The sequence below is a fragment of the Podarcis melisellensis genome, assembly GCF_964234715.1.
Source record: "Podarcis melisellensis genome assembly, chromosome: 7".
Taxonomy (NCBI): domain Eukaryota; kingdom Metazoa; phylum Chordata; class Lepidosauria; order Squamata; family Lacertidae; genus Podarcis; species Podarcis melisellensis.
In genome coordinates, this window is record NC_138539.1 from 15808488 (window position 1) to 15831114 (window position 22627).

At 46.7% G+C, this 22627-nt stretch overlaps 1 protein-coding gene across 1 annotated transcript in view; it reads right to left on the bottom strand.

The window, feature by feature from the left end:
- Positions 1 to 471: 471 nt before the first annotated feature.
- Positions 472 to 22627, bottom strand: part of COLEC10 (collectin subfamily member 10) — a 31191-nt gene continuing 9035 nt past the window's right edge. Inside the window, exons 2-6 of the mRNA XM_081919008.1 lie at positions 20744 to 20815; positions 17189 to 17260; positions 12354 to 12407; positions 2430 to 2525; positions 472 to 1879 (exon numbers count right to left, since the gene is read on the bottom strand). Coding sequence (XP_081775134.1) covers positions 1488 to 1879; positions 2430 to 2525; positions 12354 to 12407; positions 17189 to 17260; positions 20744 to 20815 — 686 coding nt within the window. The 3' untranslated portion in view covers positions 472 to 1487. The remainder of the gene's footprint in view (positions 1880 to 2429; positions 2526 to 12353; positions 12408 to 17188; positions 17261 to 20743; positions 20816 to 22627) is intronic.

Below are 22627 nucleotides of genomic sequence, written 5' to 3' on the forward strand. Positions count from 1 at the left end.
AGCGGCACGGCAGCAGTGGGAGGCCCCATTAGCAAAAGCTCACCTCAGGTTAAGAATGGTTTTGGGTTAAGAACAGACCTCTGGAATGAATTAAGTTCGTAACCGGAGGTACTGCTGTATACATATTGTCAAAGCAATTTCCCCTAACACATTTTTTGGTGTTATTTTCACCAGTATATAAATATGCACACCTTTTTTTGCCAGTATATATGCATTTTTGCACACATCACTTGGTTGGAAAACTGTGCCGCAAGATTCGGAGAAGTGTGAATTTTGGGAGGGTTTCAGTTTTGCATCTTGTTTTGCAAAATGTGAAGTACGTTGCTTTGCCTTGAAATGTGAACTGAATAAAATTTCTCCTCCATCTCTAGTTGGAACAGGGAGATGAATGGGAGGTGGGTGCCTGTTTTTTAGGTGATTGTAAGAAGACGAAGTGGGATTTCTATAGAGGACTACTTATTGTGCAGTACATCATAGTGCACCATGCTATAGTCTTTATTGTGTCTTAACCTTCACAACAATTCTGTGATATAGTACACGGCATGAGAAATGAAGCCCCAGGAATAATCTCACTGACATCGCACTGAAATTTATCAGAAGCAGCCAGGCTGCTGTGTCGGAGGAAGGGTAAAGTCCTAAATATACTTACGCTGGAACCAACATGCAGGGGAATGAGTTCCAGTTGTGGTGGTAGAACAGATTGTGCTACAGCCAGTAAGAGATAATAATTTTGATTGCTTCCGTGTAGAAAAACAAAATCAAACCTGCCTCCAAACAGAAAACCAGATCTTTACTTGTTACACTGGTTCTCTATTTGCTAAATAGAGTTCCTAAAATACAATAATTAAGAGGGGAGCAGAATTCATAAGCATTAACTCCGCCACCTGCTCTCTGAAGCTGTATTCTATTCTCATTTTTCTATATGTGTAGACCAAGCCTCAGTCCTATTGAACTCGGTGGGATGTACCCCCAAGAAAAGCTGCTTAGGACTGGCCTGTAAGTATTCTGAGGATTGGTGCCAGATAAGGACATGCATACATCAAGGATGCCCTTTCTTCTATCTCTTGTGACTTTGGCACTCATTGTGTTTGCCAGTGGTTGTCTATAATCAGGCCTGTGGATGAGCTCCAGATGTTGGAAGCAAGGAGAAAGGATGAGAGGCAACAGCTTAGGATGCTGTGTCTGAAGATAATGCAGAGACCTAGCAGAAGGCCCAGATCTCAAGCTCCAGTACTAAAAGATTTATTGAGTAGTAAATATCCAAATTATAGTGTCATTGTTAATGTCCCTCCAGAGTTTGTTGAACTCCAAGGGCTATCAGCCCCAGCCAACATAAGGATGAGGGGATTTGGAGTCCAACAATTTATGGAGGGCCACCAGTTCTGTATACTTGGTGTATTGGAAGCAGATTCCTCTCCTAGACTCTTAGTTCAATAGCTGACCAGCACAGGGTGATCATAGGGTGTGCCACAGATTCCCTCTGGTGCCTACTTTCTCTTCTTTGGGAATTCGCAGACAAAGTACATCGTGTGATGGCACTCCGTGTCATTCCACTGCCCGGTGCTGAGCATTTCCACACAGTCTTCCTGCCCGGAGGTGTCCTGAGGTTCTCCTTCCTTCCAATTGCTGTAGCTCTGCAATGGAGTACGGTCGGCATACACAAACTGCCCTTCGTTCTCCATGTCGCTCAGGCCAATGAAGACTCGGAAGAGGCCACTTTGGGATACATAGTCAGAGATCACGGCGTTGGCAGCCTCATCCTTCGGCATCGCCAGAACCCCATCTCGAATCCTGCAATGAGTGAGCGCTTCCTTGTAGCTTTTTTCTTCCTGTACGATGTAATAGTATTTCTCCTCTGTTTCCCTGATACCTGCTAACACTTGGAGAAGAAAAACAAAAAGCCCGTTTTAACAAAGCAGACTTTTTCAGGATATCCTCAAAAGCCCCGAATCATTATTGTTGTGATTTATTAAATTTCTACACGACCGTTCATCCGAGGATAGCAGGGAGATTTACAATATAAAACCAAAAATATACATATCAATCAAATATTTATTACAGTCATAGACCAGCATAAGTAGGGTGGGGAACAATCATTTAAAATCTGTAAAATGTTTTTGGAAAGCTAAAATTATTAAAATAGAAGGTATATATAAAAGACTATTGTATTCTAAAAGACGCTAAAAGAATGTAAAAGAAGGGTTAGAAGCATTAAACGGATGTGGAAGAACATAAAAAGTCAGTATAGAAAAGGCTATGGTATAGTCACAAACAAAAGCAATAAATTCTCACCCACAGTTTAAAAGGCCATAAGTTGATTAATTAGCCAAAGGCGTGGAAGAAGAGGAATGTTTTTGCCTGGCACCTAATTACATTTTTATGCCACCTTTCCCAAATGGCAGTTTTAGAACCAAGGAAATGAAACATACCATTCTTCACAAACTTGATGGAACTCTTGAGCCGAGCAACGTTGATGTCCAGTTGTCCAACGACTTTGCGATATTTCCCGCAGTCACAGACAGCACCTAACCCCATATAGGTATATAATCAAATAGTCTACCCAAAGCATCAAAGTGGGTAAGCATTACATAGCTGTTCAAAACAAATATACATATGATAAAGTCAGGAAGGACCTGGGTGTGGTCTGATGCTCCACACAACTCCCGGGAAGGAGTTTCCCCCATGCAAGCTGCTCTGAAGGTTCTCACAACCCGTTCGCCTGAGTCAGTTTGGGGTTGCAGGGGTAATGCCCAAAGGAAAGGAGGAAAACTCCTGTTGCATGACTGGAAGTCCTTGTGCTGATTTCCACTAGTGAAATGAGTTAGTTGAGTCCATCCCATGGAATTGCACTGACCATTTGCAGCACCCAAAGCATGGAGACATGTTGGCTAACCTTTAACTAAGGTTAAAGGGGACATTTGAATTCTGGTGCTGGAGGAGACTCTGGAGAGTCCCATGGACTGCAAGAAGATCAAACCTCTCCATTCTTAAGGAAATCAGCCCTGAGTGGTCTCTGAAAGGACAGATCCTGAAGCTGAGGCTCCAATACTTTGGCCATCTCATGAGAAGAGAAGACTCCCTGGAAGAGACCCTGATGTTGGGAAAGATGGAGGGCAGAAGGAGAAGGGGACGACAGAGGACGAGATGGTTGGACAGTGTTCTCGAAGCTACTAGCATGAGTTTGACCAAACTGCGGGAGGCAGTGGAAGACAGGAGTGCCTGGCATGCTCTGGTCCATGGGGTCACAAATTGTCAGACACGACTAAATAACAACACCAAAGGGGACTTCTGCCAAACTATGGCTCAGAAGCATGAATGCAGAAGCATACAGGCTCTGGGAAGGGAAATAGAAGCCGCCTCACTCCTCCCATGCCATTTTGGTACTGTGCCACACTGAGCTAAACCATAGTTTGTTGTAGCATGTCGTCCATTTCCCCAGCCAAACCATGAGCTGTGAAGCAGGGGACAAAGCTTGCATTTAGAAGCAGTCTTGAGACTGGGAACCGTTATAACACAAGGTCCTCATTTGTAAGACCTCCTTCCTTACAGACCCTCTTGGGTGCTAAAATTGGTAGAAGGGGCCATCGTGGTAGTTTCACCACACTCAGAATTTCGTGGGTGGGTGTATCCCTGGAAAAGGCATTCCCTGTGGCAGCTCCTAAATTGTAGAATTGCCTCTAGACAGGACAATGCATGTAGCACTTTCAGTGTGGAGTTTCTGTTGTATGGTGAGTGTGCACCTTTTTACCTCATCTTTTGACACCTGAAAGTCATGTTTTTTTTAGGATCCAGACTCGTCTTGTGACTGCAAATTGTTTCAAACCCTTTTTAATATTGCATTTTTAAATTGCTGCAACCCAATCCAGGACCTTATGGCGAAGGGCAGCTATGAAATTGAAATAATCATTATAATGCTTCTAAGGGTGTTCAGTCAAATGCACACAGAAGCCCCCTTTTTGTTTAACACTGGAAGGTCAGGGGTAGAATGTGCAATGGGACAATTTGGACAATCCTGGCTTATTCGGTCATTGCTTCTTAATTCAGGAATGAGCATCGTACTGGGAATGAGCCGTGATGAGGCTCCAGCTAACATGTCCACACTCTTCTCTTTTACCCACCGGGGGAGATCAGAAGCTCCTGCTTCCAGTTTTAAACAACTCATGGTTCCACATTTTGTCAGAGGACTATGGTTTGTTTAAACTCTATTTTTTAAAAAAATAATATTTATTAAAGTTTCAAAAAATTACAAAAATAAAGAGAAGAAAAAGAAAAACAGAAAATACAAAATACAAAAAGAATAGAAACAATTAAATAAATCCATCTTTCCATATCTTGTCTTTCATTTACTTGTTTCCTTGACCTCCTCACACCTCCCTTTTTTGTATTCTAGTTCAATTGGTTATTTCAGCAAATCCTTTCCATCCTTGTTTTTATCTTACTAATTTATCTTAATATATTATAACTTTACATTCTGACCTGTTGACAATCCATTATTACTTAACCCTTTATAGCATTATTGCAAAAACCACATAACTTCATTCCAGCATCCTTTTATCATTCCTTAATTTTACAGTGTTTCTGTAGATAGTCTTTAAATTTCTTCCAGTCTTCTTCTGGTTTGTTTAAACTCTAGTGAGGGCGCAAACCAGACTCGGAAGCCAAAGGAGCCCTGTTCAGGTGCTCAGCCTGAAATGCGAAGGGCCCTGAAGGAATGTGTAGGGCTAGCTCTGCCCCTTTGGTGACACTGTCCTGAGGCTACACGTGATTGGGCACGTCTGAAGGAGGCTACCATCACAGCAGAGTTATCACAAAAACCCTGATTGGCCAGAATTCCTGCCCCCATGTCGGAAATTCTGTTGCTCCTTTCAGATTCAGCAAGCGACACACTGGATTGGGAATACTTCTAGTGTACTTGATGTCAATGAGAGGCGCAGAATTAATCACACACATTCCAACGGGCCTCTTTGCATGTTTGGAAGTGAAAGCCCGAATAGGGCTAGTTTGATTCTGGTTTGTTCTCACAAATGTTTGGACGTAACAGGAAACTGTGGCTTCCATAACAACAGCAGCAGTAGCAGCAAAAACTTCCACTCTCCTCTGGTATGTGAAGCGAGGTGGACCTGCAGACATGATGCTCATCACAGCATGTTCACATAATGGAAAACATGCTTTTTCATTATATATGAACCAGGCCTCTGACTTGAAATATGGCAGAACTTTTAACGTGGGCCTGTCTCCCGCAGCAGCCCAGCGGCGTTAGTCAATGTTTTGGCAAAAGCATGTTTATTGCCGCTGTGTGTCCTCTGTCTTTTATAGGTTTCAACGTGATTATTTTACAGTTGTGTTTTTAATGCAAGCTGCCTCAAGCTCCTGTGGGAGTAGGGAGGATAAAAATACTTTTTTTTGTGGGCTGGGAAAATAGGCAAGCTGTTATGGAAGAAAATGCAGAAAGCGCTTTTGCTTTTCTGCCACCTGCAATCTCAACCTGCGTTCTGCTGACTTTTGCTGCTCTGTCTGCTAGAGTCAGGTGAGGCTACAGGAGAGCAAGTAATTTCTTTTTTTTTTTAACAGCTTTTGTCCACTGTTACTGACCACATGCTACAGCAGCTGTGAGGAACCTTTGCCCCTCCAGATGTTGCTGCTGAACTACAACTCCCATCAGGCTGAGCAAGCATGGCCAATGGCCAGGGATGATGGGAGTTGCAGTTCATGTCAGCAACATCTCGGGGAGGACAAAGGTTCCTCACTCTTCCTCTGCGGCAGTGCTTCCCAAACTTGTGTCTCCAGCACTCGCATCATCCCTACCTAGCAAGACCAGTGGTCAGGGATGCTGGGAATTGTAGTCCAAAAGCATCTGGAGACCCAAGATTGGGGAACACTGCTGTAGAGTTTTTGGTACTGACGACTCTTTGGTAACTGTCCTCTCTTGCAGCTGTTTTGTCTAGTGGGCTTCTGTCATTTGCAGCTAGAGCCTATTAGCATACTGTAATTTCAAATACACAGTTTATCACAGCCATGCATTCGGGATGAATGCTTGTTGCAAAATGCTGAGGGCCTTTTCGCTGGACTGCTTTAGTCCTCAGCACGTGCTTCAGCTGGGCTGGCAAGAAACACCCAAAATATTCAACCTTGCAAACTGGCCTTGGATTCTGTTTGGGCCTGGCAAAAAAAGAGGCCAAAACGAAAACACCCCGGCAACCCGTACTCCTGAACTCTTTCTAATTCCCCTGTTGAAAGGAGAAGGATTAGAGTTATGTTACGCAAGATCTTTCCTTTGTTTGCATAGTACTCTCTCTGCTTTAGGGAGAATGTCAATATGTGCTTTAAAAAATAATTTGGTGCCCTTAAGAAGGAAAAAAAAAACTGGATTTAGAACAGAAAAGGCCTTGTCTGACAAAAACAAAAAAGAGTTATGTCTTTCTTTAACAAAAGTTTTCAGTGTGTTAAGATAACAGAAATCAGGACTTAATGTGTGCCAGGTTTGAATGTTGCATCACTGACCTGGGGTTTTGTATATAACTATTTATTTATTTATTTATTTATTTTCTATCTCTCCTTTTCCTCCACAATGGAACTCCAGGCGCTGAATTATCACTGGCTGCTGCCTGGTTACTGCTGAACCATGACGGGGCCTTCTTGGTGGTGGGTTTGTTTGTGGAATGCCCTTCCCGGCGAAGTGTGTCTACTTCCCTCATTAAAAGCCAGAAGGGATTCAAACACAAACCTGCTCAACCTAGGCTTTTAATGGCGGAAATATACTGTCCCCAGCAAGCCTTGAAATTATTAGCTGCGAGGGTGCGTGGCTGTTTTTAAAATGCTTTTGGACATTCTTAATGCTTTTAAATGGCTTTTATTGTTTGACTGCTTTGCTATTCACTGCCCTGGGAGGAAAGGAGTAATAGAAACTGAATAAATAATATTTAGTCGGACCCATAGGAGCCAACTCCGGGGGGCCGAAGAGGCCTTCGCCCACCCCCCAAGGTTGATGGGCACCGCCATTCATATGTTGTGGGTGCTCTGTGTCATGTGATTGATTGTGCAGGGTAGGGCATACCTCCCCCCCCCCCCCGTTATTTTATTTAAGTCGGCACCCCTATTTGGACCCAAACTTGCTAAACTTGGGCCAAAGTCTTCTCCACTCACTTTCCATTCAAAGTAGAGAAGGAGAGGGAGTGGAACCCTACTGTTGTCGCTGCCTCCGACACCCTCTGACCTTAACCTCTGACCTTTGCTTTTAAAACCCAAGGTCTGCAAAGAGACGCCTAATCCTACAAATGCACGTTGTGCCCCCTTGCAGACCATCATCTCTTTGTGCAAATGTCAAGGAACACGGCTTGTATGGTGTCAGGGGTGTTGGTCACACCCCTGGGGGTGGGGTGGCCTCATTCCTCCTTCTCCACAGATATGTTGCACATTTGGTAGGTAAAAGGTAAAGGACACCTGGATGGTTAAGTCCGTATGGCGCTCATTTTACTTTCAGGCCAAGGGAGCCGGCGTTCGTCCACAGACAGCTTTCCGGATCATGCGGCCAACATGACTAAACCGCTTCTGGCACAACAGGACACCGTGACAGAAACCAGAGCACATGGAATTGCCATTTACCTTCCCGCCGCAGCGGTACCTATTTATCTACTTGCACTGGTATGCTTCCAACTGCTAGAAGAGTTTGGATTTGATATCCCGCTTTATTACTACCCGAAGGAGTCTCAAAGCGGCTAACATTCCCCTTTCCCTTCCTCCCCCACAACAAACACTCTGTGAGGCTGAGAGACTTCAGAGAAGTGTGACTAGCCCAAGGTCACCCAGCAGCTGCATGTGGAGGAGCGGAGACGCAAACCCAGTTCCCCACATTACCAGACTACTGCTCTTAACCACTACACCACACTGCTAGGTTGGCAGGAGCTGGGACAGAGCAACAGGAGCTCGCCCCATTGTGGGGATTCAAACCGCCGACCTTCTGATCGGCAAGCCCAAGAGGCTCAGTGGTTTAGACCACAGCACCACCTATGTCCCTAGTTGTATAATACCTCCATGGGCATCATGAGAGGGAGATTACTGTTGTGTGCATGACCTGCTTGTGGGCTTCCCATGGGCATATGGTTGGCCAACGTGAGACCAGAATGCTGGCATGGATGTTCTCATGATGCTGGGTGGACTTTTGGTCTGATCTATCGGGCCTCTTCTTATGTTTTCAGATCAGTGTACAACACAGTGCGCACAATGTGCATGATGCAGCATAGCAGCTAAGAAACAGAAAAACAAAGCGGAAAGCCTCACCCTTTCCATGATTTTTGTTTGAACTCACCCATCCCACCTTGACTAGAGAGATAATAATACTCATCTGCTTCTCCAGACTATCAAAGGACTAGAAGAAAGAGTGGTTTGAACATTTAAACACACCATTGAATGGCTAAATATTATAACACACTCAGTCAAGTGTGGCGTCCTCACAAGCTAGATAATTGCAAAAGGGGTGGGGGGACAGCCTGTCGGAAGGACAAAGAAGAAGAAGAGGAGGAGGAGGAGGAGGAGGAGGAGTTTGGATTTGATATCCCCCTTTATCACTACCCGAAGGAGTCTCAAAGCGGCTAACATTCTCCTTTCCCTTCCTCTCCCACAATAAACACTCTCTGAGGCAGAGAGACTTCAGAGAAGTGTGACTAGCTCAAGGTCACCCAGCAGCTTCATGTGGAGGAGCGGGGACACGAACCCGGTTCCCCAGATTATGAATCCACCGCTCTTAAGCACCACACCACACTACACACAGACACACTACATCACACTGGACAAATGCATACACTGGAGAGGGGCTGTGGCTCAGTGGCTGAGTCTCTGCTCTGCGTGCAGAAGATCCCAGGTTTGATCCCTGGCATCTCCCAGTACGACTAGACAAAAGGTCCCTGACTAAAGACCCAGGATTGCTGAGGCCTGTAGAGCTAGATGGACAGAAGCTTTGTTGTTGTTTAGTCGTTTAGTCGTGTCCGACTCTTCGTGACCCCATGGACCAGAGCACGCCAGGCACTCCTGTCTTCCACTGCCTCCCGCAGTTTGGTCAGACTCATGTTTGTGGCTTCGAGAACACTGTCCAACCATCTCGTCCTCTGCCATCCCCTTCTCCTTGTGCCCTCCATCTTTCCCAACATCAGGGTCTTTTCCAGGGAGTCTTCTCTTCTCATGAGGTGGCCAAAGTATTGGAGCCTCAGCTTCACGATCTGTCCTTCCAGTGAGCACTCAGGGCTGATTTCCTTAAGAATGGAGAGGTTTGATCTTCTTGCAGTCCATGGGACTCTCAAGTGTCTCCTCCAGCACCATAATTCAAAAGCATCAATCAGCTTTCTTTATGGTCCAGCTCTCACTTCCATACATCACTACTGGGGAAACCATGGCTTTAACTATACGGACCTTTGTTGGCAAGGTGATGTCTCTGCTTTTTAAGATGCTGTCTAGGTTTGCCACCGCCTTTCTCCCAAGGAGCAGGCATCTTAATTTTGTGACTGCTGTCACCATCTGCAGTGATCATGGAACCCAAGAAAGTAAAATCTCTCACTACCTCCATTTCTTCCCCTTCTATTTGCCAGGAGGTGATGGGACCAGTGGCCATGATCTTCATTTTTTTGATGTTGAGCTTCAGACCATATTTTGCTCTCTCCTCTTTCACCCTCATAAAAAGGTTCTTTAATTCCTCTTCACTTTCTGCCATCAAGGTTGTATCATGTGCATATCTGAGGTTGATATTTCTTCCGGCGATCTTAATTCCGGCTTGGGATTCATCCAGCCCAGCCTTTCGCATGATGAATTCTGCATATAAGTTAAATAAGCAGGGAGACAATATACAGCCTTGCCGTACTCCTTTCCCAATGTTGAACCAATCAGTTGTTCCATATCCAGTTCTAACTGTAGCTTCTTGTCCCACATAGAGATTTCTCAGGAGACAGATGAGGTGATCAGGCACTCTCATTTCTTTAAGAACTTGCCATAGTTTGCCGTGGTCGACACAGTCAAAGGGTTTTGCATACTCAATGAAGCAGAAGTAGATGTCTTTCTGGAACTCTCTAGCTTTCTCCATAATCCAGCGCATGTTTGCAATTTGGTCTCTGGTTCCTCTGCCCCTTCAAAATCCAGCTGCACTTCTGGGAGTTCTCGGTCCACATACTGCTTAAGCCTGCCTTGTAGAATTTTAAGCATAACCTTGCTAGCGTGTGAAATGAGTGCAATTGTGCGGTAGTTAGAGCATTCTCTGCCCTTCTTAGGGATTGGGATGTAGACTGATCTTCTCCAGTCCTCTGGCCACTGCTGAGTTTTCCAAATTTGCTGGCATATTGAGTGTAGCACCTTAACAGCATCATCTTTTACAATTTTAAATAGTTCAGCTGGAATATCATCACTTCCACTGGCCTTGTTATTAGCAGTGCTTTCTAAAGTCCATTTGACTTCACTCTCCAGGATGTCTGGCTCAAGGTCAGCAACCACACTACCTGGGATATACAAGACATCCATTTCTTTCTGGTATAGTTCCTCTGTGTATTCTTGCCACCTCTTCTTGATGTCTTCTGCTTCTGTTAGGTCCTTTCCACTTTTGTCTTTTATTATGGTACAGAAGCTACCCCTCAGTATAAGGCAGCTTCCTATGTTCTCCTCCACCAGGGATGGGGAACTTGTAGCTCTCTTGATGCTGATGGACCACAACTCCCAAACCCTCCCAAGTCCCCCAATATTCCTGGGACAGTCCTGGAATTGCAAAAGCCATCCCAGCTTCTGATTTGATCCTGGAATGTCCCTATTTCCCTTTCCAGTTCTGACACTGCTGAGCTCGGGGAGGAGAAGGGGCTGGCGCTTGCCCTAATCAGGATTTATGACCTCCCTCTCACACCAAGACATAGCAGGCTGGCAGTTTTATAACTTTCAGATTTATTGGTGGTGCTGTGGGTTAAACCACAGAGCCTAGGCCTTGCTGATCAGAAGGTCGGTGGTTCGAATCCCCATGATGGGGTGAGCTCCCGTTGCTCAGTCCCTGCTCCTGCCAACCTAGCAGTTCGAAAGCACCTCAAAGTGCAAGTAGATAAATAGATACCGCTCTGGCGGGAAACTAAACGGCGTTTCCATGCACTGCTCTGGTTCGCCAGAAGCGGCTTAGTCATGCTGGCCACATGACCCGGAAGCTGGACGCCGGCTCCCTCAGCCAATAAAGCGAGATGAGCGCCGCAACCCCAGAGTCAGTCACGACTGGACCTAATGGTCAGGGGTCCCTTTACCTTTACACAGTAGTTTAGTCAGAGCACACAGCTCAGTCTTCCTCACTAGATGGGTCAGTTGAGCCCACTGAAGGGTGGGTTCTTTTTCAACAGGATTGACGCCAAGCCTGGACTCTGCCCATCCTCCTAGTACGAGGAAACTCAGGAGCAGATTGTCCACTTTGCCGCTCTTCCCCTGAGAACATGTCTGAGAGCCATGGCCCCTCTGCCTGCCTTATGCTGTCCTGAAAATTTACAGCCTGCATTCCCGGATGGGAGGTACTCATTTCTCTCTCTGCATGTGAAGAAAGCAAGCCTCCATCTCTTTCTGCCTGCCACCCCCCTCAGTCCTCAGAGCCCTCGCTGTCACTCTCGGAAGGAACATTCCTGACAATCCCATTGCCTCTCCCTGGCCATTGCCGCTGGCCACCTCCCGTGGGCAACTTGTAGCAGTTGCTGGCGAGTGGGCAAGGAGGAGGAAGAGAAGCTGTAGCCACTGAGGCCCAGCCCTACGACTATGAGGACCAGGCAGAGGGCAGGAAAACAAGGGAAGCAGAGTGGAGCACAAGGAGTCTTGATTTTGTTTTAAAATGCTTTGTGTGTCCGCGTCTGATATTGGCTCTTTCTAAAGTTTATAGTGGTACCTCTGGATGTGAACAGTATCAGTTCCGGAGCCCTGTTCGCATCCTGAAGCGAACGAAACCAACGTCCGTGCGTCTACGTGTGTGTGAGTCGCAATTCGCCGCTTCCGTGCATGCGCGTGAGCGTCTGCGCATGCGCGAGCAGTGAAACCCAGAAGTAACGTGCTCCATTACTTCCGGGTCGCCGCGGAGCGCAACCCGAAAATACTCATACCAAAGCTACTTCACCCCGAGGTATGACTGTATTTGTTGGTGTGTATTTTTCAGTTGTGGGGAGTGAGAAGTGCCTCTATATTCACCTGAGGAATGCTGGACGGTATGAACTCTCATCATCACTGACCATTGGCCAGGCTAATTGGGCTGATGGAAGCTGGGTGGCCAGATTGGGAGAGCTACCATCCCTGGCTTAAACACACCTATGGAATCACTGCCCGCAGACAGGAGCTGCTTGGGAAGCCAAAAAGAAATCGAAACGGCCTACCTGCTTTCCCCTTTCCTCCAGATACACCAGATAACCCCTTCAGTCCTTTGTCACCTGATTAAAGGAAGAAAACACAGGCTGTACACATAAGAAAACAGAACTGCTCTGTTGAGTAATGTTTGCTGAGTGGGTTTGAGAGATGGGCAGGGCTAATAATAATAATAATAATTTATTACTTATACTCCACCCATCTGATAGGGTTGCCCCTGCCACTCTGGGAGGCTCCCAACATAACAGAAACACAGCAAAACATCAAACATTAAAAGCTTTCCCGATACAGGACTAAGCGGATGTGCCAAATTAAACAGGTCTGCTTCAACCCTACCGGCCCGTTTGGATGGGAGTAAGTTCCACTGAACACAGTGAGACTTATTTCTGAGTAAACACACATGGAATAGCTCTCTCGGGCTTTTGTTTTAGTGGACAAAGCTGGGAGCTTTTAATAGCTGACCCATTAAAAGTTCAGAGGCTTCGTGGCTGGACGGCGCCTGGTACTGCCTTCCTGCATGCATGAGCAGCAAGTAATGGAGACCGCTAATAGTTTTTCGAAGAGTTGATTCGGGTATTGTGAGAGAATCACAATTGCTTGCGATGTGCACACACACACAGCCATTTCTTGGGATCTCGCTATAGTTTCCAACTGAAGAGTTCTGAAGCATCCCGATCAAAACCCGACAGGTTGCTAAATGTGTCATGACTGCAAACCACACCTGTGTTTCTTAAAATATTAATAGCAGGCACTAGTGGGAAGGGTTTTTTTGTTGTTTTTTGCTGGAACCTCAGTGTGTGGGATGGGGAGATTCCCCCCCCCCTTGTTGCAACCTCAGAAAAAAATGAACCCTCCCCCAGTTGTTATTATCCCTGGGGTAAAAATGTCCCACTTGCCCAATAGGAGTATCCATTTATTTATTTATTTGTCATTTATTTAAGGTATTTTGAACCTGCCCTTCATCAGAACTGATCTCAGGGTAGAGTACAATGGCGTTATGCCATGAGATAAATCTCATTAAAATGATTGCAAACCTGAAATCTGTGAAGTGCAAAAACAGGTAAAAACAGCTGTAATTAAAATCAGAAATTCTTCTTTGGGGGGAAACAGCACCCCTACAAATCCTTGCAAACTACAAACAGGCATTATTCATTCCTGAAACGACCAACCTACGAATGCCTGGGCGAACTAATAGGCTTTCTGTTGACATGAAAGATGATTGAAGTGCCAAGTGTACCCCTAAAGGCATCCCCCAAGGAAGATGGCACCACAGATGCACAGGTGTTCTGTAGGAAATTGCCCCCCACCCCAGTGCATACTATTAATTTATTAAGAATGACAGATGTGGTTTGTTGTACCTGCTTAGGGACACGTCTGGTTTGTCTCCGACAAGGGGATTGTCAATGTGGTGCCTGGTGGTATGAGGAAGCTCAGTAGCACCTCCTATGGTGCCTGCAAAAGCTTTCTGTAAATATTCCCTCACAAATTCACAGTGCGTGAAAAACTGTTTCCTCTTCCTGCTCGGTTCTTGCCTGTAAAGGGCAAGCAGGGAGGCACATCTGGTATGCGTTATAATAATTTTAATGTCTCAGATACAGAATAAATTTCAAGGTCTCAGATACAGAATAAATATCCATAAATGCACACATATCTAAATACAGTGGTGCCTCGCAAGACGAAATTAATTCGTTCCGCAAGTCTTTTCGTCTTGCGAGTTTTTCGTCTTGCGAAGCACGGTTTCCCATAGGAATGCATTAAAAATCAATTAATGCGTTCCTATGGAAACCGCCTTCAGACCAGGTCTGGGGACAGTCTGTCCCCCGACCTCTTCTGAAGGCTGGCGGGGGGCGAAAGTCATTGCTCCCCCCCCGCCTGCCTTCCCGGGACAGCGGAGACTTTTCCGCTGTGCCGGGGCGATCTTAAAATGCTGGCGGGCGGCAGTGAAGGCTTCGCTGCCGTCCCCCAGCATTTTAAAAGCCCCCGGGACAGCGGAAAAGTCTCCGCTGTCCCGGGGCGATCTTAAAATGCTGGCGGGCAGCTCTGCTCTCCCGGGAAGGCAGGCAGGGGGGAGCAAAGACTTTTGTCCCCCGCCAGCCTTCAGAAGAGGTCCTGGACCTCTTCTGAAGGCGGGCGGGGGGCAAAAGTCTTTGCTCCCCCCCCCGCCTGCCTTCAAAAGCTGTCCGGGGGCTTTTAAATCGCCCCGGGACAGCCCCGGGGCGATTTAAAAGCCCCCGGGAAGGCAGGCAGGGGGGAAAAGACTTTTGCCCCCCGCCCGCCTTCAGAAGAGGTCCTGGGCCTCTTCTGAAGGCGGGCGGGGGGCAAAAGTCTTTGCTCCCCTCGCCTGCCTTCAAAAGCCATCCGGGATAGCAGGAAGCGCTTCCCTGCTATCCCGGACTGCTTTTAAAATGCTGGCGGTGGGGAGCAAAGCCTTTTGGCCCCCGCCGGCCTTCCTGGACCTCTTCTGAAGGCCGGAGGGGGGGAAAGGCTTTGCTCCCCACTGCTAGCATTTAAAAGAGGTCCCTGGAGATTTCCCTATGGGCTTTATTCTTGCGAAGCAAGCCCATAGGGAAATTCGTCTTGCGAAGCGCCTCCAAAACGGAAAACCCTTTCGTCTAGCGGGTTTTTCGTCTTGCGAGGCGTTCGTCTTGCGGGGCACCACTGTATATGATCCATGTGTCTGAAATAGTATGGGGGAGCAATCCTGAAGTCATTTTGACTCATTTAACCTCAAATATTCCTCTGCAGCAAGGGAGGCAAATGGAGAAAGCCTTCCCATTGTCTTTTTGCTTGCAAATCCTGTCTTTAAGGGCGTATTTGTGTTTGAATAGGGTGAGCCTGTGACCTGGATTTGGGGACTAAAGTATTAACCATCACAAAAGAATGGCCAGGCTGCCCAGGTAATGCAATCAGTGACCATTTTCAGGTATCCTGGCAGGCAGGATTTCTGCTGCAGACCGCCTCCTTCTGTGATGTATGTATGATGTTTTGGGGGGTGGTCTTGGGCTACAGGGTGGACAATTTCAAAAGTTGTTCACGGTTCTCCTCCCTCCTGTGTGGTGAGTTGCAACAGTTCCTTGAATAAAGATCAGGCTTACTAACCACTTTGCTTCTTAATATACTCTGGTTGGCCTCTTTTATTTTCTCCTACCTATAGGGAACCCACTTAAGGACTCTATAGGGGCTCTGGAATATCCCATAAGGGAAAGGGGGCAGAACACATGGAAAATGACAAAGTTCAGAAAACAGCAGGAGAACATTTCCCTCTCTCTGGACATGCCACTGGTGTCTCTAAAGTTCCCGCTCTCCAAGAGAAGACCTTCAGAGGAATACTTCAGCTTGAGGGTGCTGAACGGGCATTGTTAGCTAGTTTGATTCTATTAATTTAGGATTCAACCGATACCAAGAGTTACTCTCTGACCACAACTATTAAATTAGCACACTAAAGCTAGCAAATTGGGTCCTCCCTTAAAGAAGGCATGCATTGCGGTGAGACCTGGACAACAGACACCCTGTGTTGTGTGGGTACAATTGGTTAGCCACAACACCTGATTGGTGGGTACAATCTGGCCAATGGGATGCAGTCTAAATGGTTTGAGGGACCTATTTATGCCCATGCATGTTACCCAGAGCTTCCTCTTTCGGTGCATGCATTCAGAACACCCGCCCACCTCTCCCTACTTTTAGGGCTATGCAATTGACCTTGCTATGCCGTTGTGTGTAGTCTGTTGTTGGGACAGGGGCACGGCAGGAGTTTTCCCCGATTGGCTAGTGCCATTTTGGTTTTGCCTGCTGCGTAGCAAATCATCACAACTTGTAAGGTTGCAGATAGGCTCTGGTTCAGGTGATAGGGATGGGAGAATGCTCTCGCCATCTGTACGTGAAGGAATTCAGGGACTCGGTGGTTTGGTAAACCCCTGTGAGGGGGTTGTGCCCGTGCCTGAGTCTAGGGGGACATTTGGGTGGTGAAGTTAGCCTGTGCCTGGCTTTCCTTTCCTTATCTAGGAGTCTTGGTTGACCACAAACTTGACATGAGCCAACAGAGCTCCAGAGAAGTGGACACGGAGCAATGGATCCAAACTACAAGAAAGAAGATTCCACCTAAACATTAGGAAGAACTTCCTGGCAGTAAGAGCTGTTTGACAGTGGAATTTGCTGCCAAGGAGTGTGGTGGAGTCTCCTTCTTTGGAGGTCTTTAAGCAGAGCCTTGACAACCATATGTCAGGAGTGCTCTGATGGTGTTTCCTGCTTGGCAGGGGGTTGGACTCGATGGCCCTTGTGGTCTCTTCCAACTCTATGATTCTATGGGTGTTCACCCTTGACTGACCTGTGCTGGTGCCCTGAGTCAGCGCTACCTGCGTGGCAGGGAACTAGTCAAACCAGGGAACTAGTCAAACCAGAGCCTTTTCAACCAGTCACTTTCTGTAATCAATAAAGTTGTGGCCTAAATTCTGCCAAAAACCAAACCAAAATTTTGAGTCAAGTGTGAATTTATTTAGGGGGGAGGTTTCTGGGTATGAACAGGCAAAGAGTGTGTTATTGTCAATCGCTGGTGTCATGGTCACTGTGTGCTTGACCATTGCAGAGAAATTCCAAAGAAATGAATAAATGAATTCATATAAGATGTATTTTCGAAAACTTTTAGGCAACCCTGGTAAATCTCAGGTCTTCTACTCTGCCAGTCATGGGTTGAGGGCATAAGACCTAATGTAATTCACAACTTTCTTTTTTCTTTTTTTCTTTGGCAATAAAAGCCATCTGTTTAATTTGGGAAGCGTAAATAGCAGATGTTCCACATTTTGCTCTGCGCCATCACAACACATTCCAAAAGTATTAAAGGCAAACCTACCCTTTCTGCCAATCGGTCCAATTTTACCCATGATCCCTTGGTCACCGATATCGCCAGCAGCTCCTTTGTCTCCTGCGAAGGAAATACAGCGACAAGTTCCCGTTTTATTCATTCTCACGCCATTTTCATATGACCTTGTATAAGTAGATGACCTTACCGCCTTCTTCCGAGAGGACTGCTGTTCTAGTTAATAGCCGTGTGACAGGCAGAAATTCATCAGGGCAAATCTTTCCCCAGTGCAATGATGGGAAAGATTTCCCTTGTTACATTTCTGATTGTCGCTCAGAGGCCCTTTAAGGGGTGGTGGAGGCAACAACGACAACACTGTTGTTTTTTTAAGAAGTGGGGACATTTAGTTTCCTCCAGCGAGCCAAGGCTTCAGCCATGACGCTGAAGCCATCTGTAGAGCTGAAGCTGTGAACATTCATGCTTTCCTTTGTTTCCCGGCCGAACAGTAGGTTTCCCATATGTTCTGAGAGCCCAATCCAACAGAGGGACTGTCTTTGATTCACCGGCACTGGAGGTTCTGAGCCGACTGGCAGCAGATGGCTCTGCGCACCCGCCACCGGCACTCTTGCAGAAGAAACAGTATGAAATTTCAAAGCTTATTTGCCAAACTAAAAGTTCCCAGTTGAGGAGCCTGGAGGCATCTTTTTTTGGTTTTGTTATGTTTTTGTTTCATAAAGCTTTTTTTCTTTTCTTTTTTAAGGACGATGCTGAAACCAGAATGTGGCAGTCTTAATCCACAAGCCCCTCTAGTGCTTACTGATTACCAGCAATGTGCTTGCCATAATGATGATGCTCAGGTTGTGTGTGTGTGTGTGTGTGTGTGTGTGTGTGTAAAAGGAGTATTGTCAATGGCCAAGGCTGATGGGTGGCGTTATTAGTTCAAAAAGCATCTCAACGACACCAAGCTGGGAAGGCTGTTATTCATGCCTCCTTGGAAGCAAACCCCACTGAGATTAAAAGTCTTGCACCACCCTTTGCAAAAACTGGATAACTGGGAATTTCAAAGGATGGCTGTGTTTCTGGAGGGGGAAAGGGAGACATTAATGCAGAGATGGTTGCCCCACCCCATGGCAGCTCTATGTCTTTTAAAAATATACTTTAGACCCCATGTGCACTATATAGTGGTACCTCGGGTTACAGATGCTTCAGGTTACAGACTCCGCTAACCCAGAAATAGTACCTCAGGTTAAGAACTTTGCTTCAGGATGAGAACAGAAATCGTGCAGTGACAGCGGGAGGCCCCATTAGCTAAAGTGGTACCTCAGGTTAAGAACAGTTTCAGGTTAAGAATAGATCTCCAGAAGGAATTAAGTTCTTAACCTGAGGTACGACTGTACTTTAAAGTAGTATCGTGCCACTTTAAACAGTTATAGCTCCTCACCTGCAAGAATCCTGGGAACTGTAGCTTGTTCAGGGTGCTGGGAGCTGTTAGATCTCTACCCCCCCCTTCATAATTTCCAGGGTTTCCTGAGAGGAGGGGTTGATTGCTAAATCACTCTGGGAACTATGCTCCGTGAGGATGGCGGGGGGAGATACGGGGTCTCCTCACAACTCCCGGCACCTTTAACAAACTACAGTTCCCAGAATACTTTGGGGGAAGACAAGACTGTTCAAGAGCTGTATGGTACTGCTTTAAACATATAGTGCAGACGGGGCCTTAGTTTCACAACACATGAGAGGAATGTCCCAGCGTCTTCCTTCAGCATCTCCTAAAGCTGCAAACCACGTGAATAAACGGAGCAGCCCTGTTTTTGTAGAGGCGGCAATTTAGGTTCTTTTAAGAGCCAATAAATGTGTATGGCAGGCAGCCTATCTCCCCCACACCCGACGTCAAATCCCATTTTTGCAATATGAAGCAGCGTTGCACCAGAGAGTGTTTTATTATAGCTGCGCATTGAACGTATTTCGGTCGTAAAATCTTATTGATCAAAAACCTGAAGCGTTTAGGCCATTATAGTTAGGTGGACAGAATTGATACGGCCATTATTTGCGCCCAACTAGCTGTCTGAAGTACGAAGCAATTTTGCCGCGAAATTTTACGCTGAAGTCCACGGCCAGCCTACGGAGCTGGCATGGGGGCTATTGGTACAATAAATGGCCTGTTTAGCACCTTAGGTTCTTTGGTCACCCTTCGCCCTATTTTATCCAACTTCCTAATAGCTTAAACTGTGGCACCTCCTCCCCACACCTTGATGTGTAATGTATTTGATGTGTGATCCCTTTCTGTCTCCACTGTGGGGCATCTCAACATGGGGCGAGCTGCTTCCTCTAAACAAGCTTATTCCTCATCCTGGTGTCCTTCAGATGTTTTTGGCCCAGTGGTGTAGCATGGATTGCCAGAGTCCGGGGCAAGACGAGCATTGCTCCCCCAGAGATCAACAGCTTCCTCTACAGAGCCAGAATCAGCTTCCCTTTGCAGATATTCTGGTGTGGCGGGGACACTCATTCTCCCTTGGCACAAACTTTTCCTATTCCATGTTGTCGCTGGCACTGCCAGCAGCACCAGCTGGCAAGGGGGTAACAGAGCAGGGCAGGGCTCTTCAGTACCGCCTGCTGATAGGCTGGAAGGAAGTATCAATAGCTCGGCAACCTACCCGAGTGGCAGTTGCAGCGCCCCATGAATGTCAAGCACACCAGAGAGACGAATGGAGGGTTGGTCAGGAGTGGGTATCTTTCTAAAGCCCTGCAGAGGGCACCCAGGCAACTGGCTGTCACCCAAATCCATTCCTCAGTCCATCCACGCAAATATTGGGAGGTTGACTGTGTGAGGGGGAGGGTGCGCTATTTTTTAAAATACTATTTTCCCTCTTGAAATTTTGCACCCCTAAGAATTTTGCGCCCAGGGCAACCACCCCTGTGGCCCTGCCCACACGAGGCCAATGGAAGGCACCAGGATGGTGAAGGCGGCTCTCAAGTCTCAGTAGGCCCATTCAGTTTGGCCAATGAGGCTGTTCTCCACAAGCCCTGCCCACCTGCCCCACACCAAACTGACATCAGGTGTGGGGCAGCCATGGCTGCAAGGGAAACATCTGGGAGGCTTAAAGTGTGTTTGATTGTTCCTCTACAATCAGGGCTTGCTGAATTTGAGCATCTCACCCACTGAAGGAGGCCACTGATAATTAAAAGCCAAATGGCTGGTGTAAAAGAAATGTTTTTGCTGGTGCATAATGGCAGCAACGATGGCGCCGGGTTTGGGGAGAGCATTCCACAAGCACGGAGCCACTGCTGAAAAGTCACCGTTCTGAAGTTGCATCCTATAATAATAATAATTTATTATTTATACCCTGCCCATCTGGCTGGGCCTCCCCAGCCACTCTGGGCGGCTTCCATAAAAGCCAAAAATACAGTAAAATATCACACGTTAAAAATGCACATAGAAAAGGGCCTCAGATGATGATTGCAGGGTCAGAGTTTATTCTTTTTCCCATTAATCCAGAGGCATAACTGAGCACCTGTGAGAGCATTCCAAAGACGGAATGAATATGGGAAGGTGGAGAAGGCCCAAGACATTTTCAGGGCACAGCAAATAACCACGCACACCTTTACCTTTGGGTCCCGTGGGGCCGAGTTTCCCATGCTTGCCCATTTCTCCTTGGTCTCCCTTTTTGCCTTCATCTCCTTCAAAAACAAACACACAGGGTGAGTGGGCAGAGAGGGAGAGAACAGACAATCTGATACAAGCCACAATGCAGGTTAGGAAAGAGTATCCTGGCCTCATTTTGAAAGGAGAAACTGCAGAGAACCACTGGCCTGCTCACCTGCCCTCACCTGATGTCAGGTGTGATACAGGTAAAGGCATAGCTGCAAAGGAAACAATCAGACGCCTTAAAGTGCTGTCTTAATTCTTGCACAGCAGCATACTGTTTAAGGCATAGCTGTCAACTTTTCCCTTTTCGTGTGAGGAATCCTATTTGGAATAAGGGAATTTCCCTTAAAAAATGGGGAAAGTTGACAGCGATGGTTTAAGGTAGAGGATTAGGGCAAACAGAGTAGGTGCCAACCCTGATGGCAGTGTGTTAGTCAAGTTGTTATTGCCAGCAAAAGAAAAAAGACTAAACTATGACCACCTTGAATTGATTTTTTTGTCCATGGAAAACTATCCTCTCCAAAAAACATTCTCTCAACACAGAGTTTGAAGATGTACCAAGAATTGACTCTTGCTGCCCTCTTGTGGTGTCTTTTGTTGGTCCAAAACTCACCCATTTGCTTTTTCTAGAGCTGTGTAAAATTATTCCTTGAAATCCTCCACCCAACGGTAGATCTATTATGAACCTAACAAAGTTTAAGCTTCAGGGGCTCTGATCTCAGAGGGGGCCCATAAGTGACTTTAGTCTGCCTACAGCTTAACTTCACCCCCGAAGGCACAGTCCTCCATTGTCTCCCGAGACCAACAGATGCCAACAACAACACCAAACCCAGTTTAAGTCGCATTGAATCGAGAGATTAATTTTTGTCTTTGTCTATATTTCAACAAAGGGACACGGGGGGCGCTGTGGGTTAAACCACAGAGCCTAGGACTTGCCGATCAGAAGGTCAGCAGTTCGAATCCCCACGACGGGATGAGCTCCCGTTGCTTGGTCCCTGCTCCTGCCAACCTAGCAGTTCGAAAGCACGTCAAAGTGCATGTAGATAAATAGGTACCACTCCAGCGGGAAGGCAAACGGCATTTCCGTATGCTGCTCTGGTTCGCCAGAAGCAGCTTAGTCATGCTGGCCATATGACCCAGAAGCTGTACGCCGGCTCCCTTGGCCAGTAAAGCGAGATGAGCGCCGCAACCCCAGAGTCGGTCACGACTGGGCCTAATGGTCAGGGGTCCCTTTACCTTTACCTTTATATTTCAACATTCCCAAAGCTTGAGAGTTGGTAGCACAGATGTTGTAAAGGTGTGGCGATCTGTCGTGGAACAACCCCATTGATGAAGATAACAGTGGTTACCCAGAACTCGTTGCTGGTTGTGAAGGGGTCTTCACAGAACTGTGGAGTTGGAAGGGACCATGAGGGTCATCTAGTCGACATGACAGTTCAAGCTTCAGGGCCCCCAAATGTAGATCTGCCACTGCCTGCACCCACTTTGCTGGCAGATTGGTAGCAGGAAAGTAGTAGAACTCCATTTCTCCAGGTGCATAATAAATTATCCCAGTGGTGATCCTTATATCATGTCTGGTGGGGATGTGATAAAATTAAATAAAAAATAATCATTGGGGAAATATACGCAAGGAACTTAAAAAATTTTTAAACAACAATTGGTAGTGTAATGGTTCTAGGGGTTGCTCGTGCGTAAGTTGCCGCCACTCCTGGCTAGGTTACCTGGTTGAACCCTTTCTGTCTGGACAGCCTCTCACTTCATGGCTGTCTCAGTCGCTGGCAGAATCCGTCAGTGGGCGTTTCTTGAACTTCTTCCAGCAAAGAAGTTCTTTGATGCCAAGTCTC